The sequence below is a fragment of the Zootoca vivipara genome, chromosome 15, assembly GCF_963506605.1.
Source record: "Zootoca vivipara chromosome 15, rZooViv1.1, whole genome shotgun sequence".
Taxonomy (NCBI): domain Eukaryota; kingdom Metazoa; phylum Chordata; class Lepidosauria; order Squamata; family Lacertidae; genus Zootoca; species Zootoca vivipara.
The window spans coordinates 3,046,389-3,054,297 of record NC_083290.1 but is presented as its reverse complement, the minus strand read 5'-3'; the positions used below and the strand labels follow the sequence as shown (position 1 = coordinate 3,054,297).

Sequence of the window (7,909 nt, the reverse complement as noted above, 5' to 3'; positions counted from 1 at the left end):
TGACCAAACTGTGGGAATCAGTGGAAGACAGGAGTGCCTGGCGTGCTCTGGTCCATGGGGTCACGAAGAGTCGGACACGACTAAACGACTAAACAACAACATTAGCCTGTTATCTACCTACCTACCTACCAAATCTATCTTTCATTGTTGTTTAGTCATTTAGTCATGTCCAGCTCTTCGTGACCCCATGGACCAGAGCACGCCAGGCACTCCTGTCTTCCACTGACTCCTGCAGTTTGGTCAGATAGATATCTTCCTATATCTGGTGTCAAAAGGCCAGGGTAAAGAAGTTATGTCTTCTGCATGAGGCAAAAGCTATACAATGAAGGTGTCAGGTGCAAGTTTAGGGGTTGTCAATGCTGCAAGCCTTTCGTTAAGCAGACATTCCAATTTTCTGCATCAAACCATCCCCCGAAGGAAGAGTCATCTGTTTAAATATCCCCAAAGTGTCTGTGAATTGCCGGATTGTTTTGCCTGCTACATTAACACCCCAGAGAGTCATGTGAAGGATTCCCCAGGCTGTTGCTAAATGACATGTAGATGAGAGAAAGAGCAAAATGCCAGGTTACGTCTTGCACACGACTTGCCCAGGAGACAAGGCCACATCCCTTAGTCAGTGATGGCCAAACTTGGCCCTCCAGTTGTTTTGGGACTACAATTCCCATCATCCCTAACCACTGGTCCTGTTAGCTAGGGATGATGGGAGTTGGAGTCCCAAAACAGCTGGAGGGCCGAGTTTGGCCATTACTGCCCTAGAACTTCTGTGCAAAAGAATAATGGCATCATTTAAAGTTGATGGAGGGTTTCTCCCCTAATAATAATAATAATAATATATTTATTTATACCCCGCCCTCCCCAGTCAAAACCGGGCTCAGGGCGGCTGACACCAGTAAAATTACACTTAAGACGTAAAAGAAAGAAAAACAATTAATTAAAATATGGGTTAAAATGCAGTTTAAATTTAAATTTTTAAAATGCAGCCTCATTTTAAAGTAGCCCAAATCAAAACCATAAGGGAGGAAAACATAGGGGTCAGACTGAGTCCAGCCCAAAGGCCAGGCGGAACAGCTCCGTCTTCTTGCAGGCCCTGCGGAAAGATTTCAAATCCCGCAGGGCCCTGGTCTCCTGTGAGAGAGCGTTCCACCAAGTCGGGGCCAATACTGAAAAGGCCCTGGCCCTAGTTAGACCAACCTAACCACCTTATGGCTCAGGATCTCCAAAATGTTGTTATTTGTTGACCTTAAGGTCCTCCGCGGGGCATACCAGGAGAGGCGGTCCCGTAGGTACGAGGGTCCTAAGCCTAAAGTTGGATGGTCCCCACCAGTAGCACTGTAGGCACTGGTCGAAAAGCCTGGATCAGTACCAGTCGATGGGGACAATGAGGGAAGCTTGAGAAAGCAAGGCAGAAGAGAAACTTGGGGTAGAAAATCCAAAATCCAAAAACAAAAAAAACCCACCAATATTAGGGCAATACTTTTATTAGGCTGATAAGAAATGTCACAAAGATAGTGAGAAAGCTTTCGTGTTCCCCAGGAGTCTTTGGCAGGTTGGTAAAACAGAGTGTGGGGAGTGGGAGGTTTGAGGAAGGAGAACCATCGGTTGATGGCGAAACTACAGGCCCCAGGTCACGGTTTTAAGATGGAAAATAGGAGGTGATGGATGATGGCAGGAGTGAGAGAATGGGCGAAAAAAAAACATGTTCACAATCTCAAGCTTGCTGTGAACTAAGCCATGCGGAGAATGAGGTTGCCTCCAAAAAGCCACACAAAGCCCCTGAGGTTCTCAGATTAAACCCGTCAATGTTTTTTTTCCTAGAAAAATAGGTGCCGGTACTCACCATGAAGTTGTTACAGTAAGTGCCACACTATAATAATGGTTTTCAGGAACCCAAGACTAGGGCAAAAGGTTTATTTTCAGCCTACAGCAAGGAATACATTAATAAAAAGAAGCCGAGTTCCAATCTGACTGTGCCTCATGGTCTGAGAAAGGTTATCCATCGTCCCATTCCAGAATCTCCCTCCACTTCGTTCTCAGGAATCGCACTGCTCTGCAATCCTATTTTTGTACTTTCTTTTGAAAAAACCACACTAGAAGGGGGTGAAAAGAGAGTAGAAATAAGCAACGGGGAATCTGGCTAATTTGTTCCATTTTTTAAAAAAAGCAACAACAACAACAGTTTCAATTTTAAAGGCAGAGAATAGTAATAGACGCCTTTCAAGTTTGTAAAAGAACGTGATGGGAGAGCTCTTAATCAAACTCTCTGGCATGCTCCTGTGCTAATAGAAATTCACTCTAATCCCATGGATGGGGGAAGGGGAGACTGTGGCCCTCAGGAGGATCTTAGACTCCAACTCCCATCAGCACCAGGTAGCAGGGCTGGTGGTCATGGGGTGATGGGAGCCAGAGTCTAGAGCCACAGGCTCCTCATCCCTGTATATACATGGGAAGGTGCTTTATACAGTCAGGACACTGACCCACCCAGCTCAAAGTTCTCTAGACCAGTGTTTCCCAACCTTGGGTCTCCAGCTGCTTTTGGACTACAACTCCCATCTTCCCTAGCTGGCAAGACCAGTGGTCAGGGATGATGGGAATTGTAGTCTGAAACCAGCTGGAGACCAAAGGTTGGGAAACATTGCTCTAGACCAGGCATCCCCAAACTGCGGCCCTCCAGATGTTTTGGCCTACAACTCCCATGATCCCTAGCTAACAGGACCAGTGGTCGGGGAAGATGGGAATTGTAGTCCAAAACATCTGAAGGGCCGAGGTTTGGGGATGCCTGCTCTAGACCAAGGATAGCCAACATGGTGCTCTTCAGGTGCTGCTGAACTACAACTCCCAGCATCCCTGACCCTGTTGGCTGCTGGGAGTTAGAATCCCACAACATCTGGAGGGTACCATGTCGTCTCCCTGATGATTGGCAGGGACCCTCCAATGTTTTAAGCCAATGTCTTACCCAGTCCTGCCTGGCGATGCTGGGGGTTGAACCAGAGCCTTCTGCATGCAAAGCAGGTGCTCTAACACTGACCTACAGCCTTTCCCAGGTGTAAAACCCTTCTGCTGTGGTCTGTACCAAACCCCCTTGATGCTCGCTCACCAAGTCACCCCCCCCCCCCGGCAGCAGCAACTCAGATATCAGCATCTTCCCACTGACAACATCCTAAAAAAAATCTGGGCCACCCCCTACAACGAGCACAAGTGCCCCAGCGCCTCTGGGAGGGGTCGAGCCAATGGTCCATGTCCTTCTGTATTGCTCTTTGACGGAGATCTGTTCAAAATCTTTACTGAACCCCTTTAATTAAATCTGCCAGGACAACCAATGCATTTTACGTCCTTTTACTCCCCTGCGATCAAAATGCATCTATTGCTCTCAGTGTGGGCAAACATTGCGCTGCAGCAAGCAAAACCCGCCAGGAAACTGACCCCAGACGTTATGTATTTTTTTTTCGTCTTCTGGAGTTCGTGACATGACTACAACAGTTTGAAATGTGGGTGCCTCTTTTATTTTACTCTGTGCTGCTCTTATTAGTTTATCCTGCTGTAGTCATTTGGATAATGCACCCTACACGCTTATTACTTTGCTTCTTCAACGCTGCTCATCGACCGCAACAGTAAATATTGGATTTTACTTGACCCAGCCTATTTTTAAAACACGGCTCTGTGGAAGGAGTACTAACCTTATAAAGAACGGCGATGATTAGCAGCAGCAGCACCAAGCCGCCCACAGAGCTGCCAACGAGGAAGGGGAGGAAATCAAACACTTTCTCCTTTAGCAAGATCACCTTGATCTACGTACAAGGGGCAAAAACAAAACAAGGGAAGCTGATGCATTTTGCAGGGCAAGCGATCCTAAGCCCTTGAGGCATTTAGTGCTCTGCTACAACCTTAAATCGGTTTAAATGTTTCAGCTCCCTCATAAACATGAGTGGGCTGCACATTCACAGCTGCCTGGATGTGTATGTAGGTGTAGAAACACACAGTGAAAATCCAACCATAAGATACTAAACCAGGCATCCCCAAACTGCGGCCCTCCAGATGTTTTGGCCTACAACTCCCATGATCCCTAGCTAACAGGACCAGTGGTCAGGGATGATGGGAATTGTAGTCCAAAACATCTGGAGGGCCAAAGTTTGGGGATGACTGTACTAAATCATGCTATTAAGCATTGGCTGCCCTTTCATGACCCCCCCACAACCAGTCGCAGAGGGAAGCTGCCCCCCAGGGCCCAATGATAGGGCTGGCCCTGCTGTGCTAAGGATTGAGCTCCATTTCTCACTTTCGGTTCTCCTTCCATCCTATACCTGAAGGAGCGTCTCCACCCCCATCGTTCTGCCCGGACACTGAGGTCCAGTGCCGAGGGCCTTCTGGCGGTTCCCTCGCTACAACAAGCCAAGTTACAGGGAACCAGGCAGAGGGCCTTCTCGGTAGTGGCACCCACCCTGTGGAATGCCCTCCCACTAGAGGTCAAAGAGAGCAACAATTACCAGACCTTTAGAAGGCATCTCAACGCAGCCCTGTTTAGGGAAGCTTTTAATGTCTGGTGGATTTCTGTATTTTAGTGTTTTGTTGGAAGCCGCCCAGAGTGGCTGGGGGAACCCGGCCAGATGGGCGGGGTATAAATAATATATTATTATTATTATTATTATTATTATTATTATTATTATTATTATTATTATTATTCCCTGTGGAAAAGGGCTGAAGTGCCTTTGCCTCCCGCTAGTTACCTGTGTTTTGTAATTTTCTGCATTCAGGCCCACGTAAAGGTCCCTGTCAAAAACGATTTCCCCTCGAACCAGCAAGTCAGTCCTGTTTTCTAAGGCCTAAAAGGAAGAAGCGGAAGAAGCAATAGCAATGTTTATGACACCCAACTGGACTTTCCAATAGTTAAGTGAGGAAAGTCAGTATCGGCCAGGCCGGGGGGGGGGACCTTTAGCCCTCCTGCTGTTTATTTACGTATTTCCTGCGTTTATATCCCGACTTTCTCCCAAGCGGGGATTCATTTTTTCCCCCAAATAATTTTTATTGATTTTGCATATTAACAGAACAAAGAAATAGACACATAAACAAAAAATAACATATTTTCCTCCTTCTTCCAACCCACCCCCCCTGAGATCCCTCCTGCCACCAGGTATTCCCATGGACAGTGCGCAGTCGAAGGTGGTGCATCTTTATAGTTGGGCTTGTCCCCACCCCCCCTCATCTCCCCAGAACTCCCCCCCTGCCACCGAGAGATCCTAGGGAAATAAGAAGAGAGTGGGTGTCCACCCAACCATTTATCTCAACTTTATCAAAAATCACCCAAAAAGAAAAAACAAAAACAAAAACACAGAAATAATTAAAAAGAAAAAAAAGAGAAAAAGAAAAAAAGGGCAACTGCAAAAAAAAATGAAGAATAAAGAGGAACAATTAATAATTATTCCTTTCATTCCTTTAAAATCATTGTATTATTATGGGCTTCCCCTACCTCCCCCCATTTCTGATTTTCATTTTTAACTCCATTTTAGCAGTTTTCTTCTCATATTCCCCTTTCTATTTTCCAAACTCTCCAATCTTACTTCAATAGTATCCTTATTTCTAATAAATTTATTTTCTAACATCTTTTCCCATTCCCTCCCTCCCCTCCCCCCCAGCACTCCCTCTGCCACCGAGAGTCCCAGAGGAAAGAAAGGGAGAGGCAATGGTTCTTTTTCCAATTGGGACTTCCCTCCCTCCCCGCCCCAGGAGCCCCCCCCTGCCACCAGGAGCTCCCCACACGCAGAGAGCCGACAAGAGGTCCAGAACCCCCAACCGTCCCTTCAATCATTCATCTTACCAAATTCTCTTTTTTGATACTTCTAAGTGACTCCTAAATCTTATTTCTAACTTATCAATTTTCTTTTTTTCCCCCATGCCCCAATTTCCCCCCAAAAAACTCCCATAATTTTTAAAACCTTTTTACATTCCCAATTCTAAATTTTATCTTTATCCTCAATTCTTTCCTCTCTATCCCCTGATCCCGGCCCTCCCCTTCCAGTCCAGCAAGTACCAAAGTCCATGATCCAGTTTTCAGTCCTTTTTTATCCACCCTATTAAACAACAAATATTCCTCCTTCATCCCACCCCCTTCCTGACAGATTTTTCAACCCAGTCTTCTCTGTTCTCCCCCCCCCCCCCATAAGTCCTTTCTTCTTTGCATGATGCTTTTCTTGTGGGTTTTCTGTCTCTTCAAAATTCTTGCTTTTTCCCCTCCTGAGGAGGGTTAATTCCACTCTCAGCTAAGTCTTTATTCATTGGCAAGTCCTGTATTTCATCCTCATTTACTTCAATTGTGTTGTAAATCAGTTCGTCTGTCTGTTTATCCTCATGCACCATTTCTTGAAGTATTTCATCTTCCTGTAAATCTTGATCTTGATTTATTCCTTCCAATTGTTGTTGAGTCTTATACATATTAATTCTCATTTCCCACAAGAGTCTCAAAACTTTCTCCTGGAAGCCAGGTGTGTAATCTTCTGTTGACATTTTTCTAGCTTTTCAAGGGCAGAGCAAAACTTGGGAAACAGGAAGTGGTTACAAGTTGCAGTTCTTCCACATAGCCCAAACTGGATACAGTATATTCTCAAATATCGAACCAAAAGTTTTAAAGCAGGGGTGTCAAACTCAAATTCATTGGGGGCCGCATCAGCAGTTTGGTCACCCTCAAAGGGCCGGTTGTATCTGTAGGACTATGTGTCCACTCTTTATTATCATAAATTATTGTCACTGCATTCAATTATTACTGTTTTTTTGTAATAATGTAAGTAATAACTAACATAGTCAGAATAATGGCAAGTAGATATTCAAATGTACAATTATTGTACAATTTATTGAAAAATGATTTTTGGTAACTGCACTGGGTGGTGGAGGCTCGCTAGGGTTTCATACAGGAGCTTTGCAGAGCTACTGGTACCTGGAGATGCTGGGGTCCTTCTGCATGCAGGACAGATGTTCTGCCAGTGAGCCACCACCCTTCACCAAAGGGACTGGCTGAGGTTGACTCACTGGAGCTGTTCTCCTGGTTCCAGGGTTTAAGGGCCAGAAGTATAAAGCAGCATCCTATGTTTCTGAGGAGAGGGAGAGGGAGGGGAGGGGAGGGAGGGAGGAAGGAAGAAAAGAGGGAGTGGGAGGGAGAGATTAAGGAAGGAAAGAGGGGAGAGAAAGAAGAGTAGGAAATCAGAAAGGGAATAAAGAAGGAAAGAAAAAGAAAGAGGGAGAGAAGACAGAGATAAAGAAGGAAGGAAGGAGAGGGAAAGAAAGAATAAGAATGAGGGAGAGGAAGAAAGATGGGAAGGATGGAAGGAAGAAAGGAAGTAAGGAAGAAAGAAAGAAAAGAGGGAGCAGGAGGGAGAGAGGAAGGAAAGAGGGGAGAGAAAGAAGAGTAGGAAAGAAGGGAATAAAGAAGGAAAGAAAAAGAAAGAGGGAGAGAAGACAGAGATAAAGAAGGAAGGAAGGAGAGGGAAAGAAAGAATAAGAACGAGAGAGAGGAAGAAAGAAAGGGAAGGGGGGTCGCCGCCTTGATTCAGCGCCAGAAAAGAGCGCGAAGGGACCCAGGGGCAAAAAGCATTTCCCGTGCAGCATGAGGCAGCGGGTGTCCGTTTTAGGAGACGTGCGTAAAGCCTCAAGAGTTGCACGTTCGTGAGGCTGAGCCGCTGCTGAGCTCACGTTCATGAGGCTGAGCCGCGGCAGGAGGAGGAGGAGGAGGAGGCTTGCCGGGTCGGTGCCCAGCAACGCCGTACGGAGAGTCCCAAGCCTCTGGGATGCAGCAGTGCTCTGTAGCACTTTGAATCCTCCTCCTCCACGCGGCGCTGCTGGGTGCTTTGTCTGTGCTTCAGCAGCAGCAGCAGCAGCCGTTTCCAGGCGCCGAGCCGTGGCAGGAGGAGGAGGATTCAAAGTGCTA

At 46.3% G+C, this 7,909-nt stretch overlaps 1 protein-coding gene across 2 annotated transcripts in view; it reads right to left on the bottom strand.

The window, feature by feature from the left end:
- Positions 1-1,799: 1,799 nt before the first annotated feature.
- Positions 1,800-7,909, bottom strand: part of ITGAE (integrin subunit alpha E) — a 68,605-nt gene continuing 62,495 nt past the window's right edge. The window contains exons 30-32 of one of the 2 annotated variants that reach the window (XM_060283081.1): positions 4,722-4,817; positions 3,675-3,785; positions 1,800-2,087 (exon numbers count right to left, since the gene is read on the bottom strand). In XM_060283081.1, the coding sequence (XP_060139064.1) occupies positions 2,031-2,087; positions 3,675-3,785; positions 4,722-4,817 (264 nt within the window). In that variant the 3' untranslated portion in view covers positions 1,800-2,030. Of the gene's footprint in view, positions 2,088-3,674; positions 3,786-4,721; positions 4,818-7,909 lie in introns of those variants that run through there. The other variant, XR_009558590.1, reaches the window with a different exon arrangement.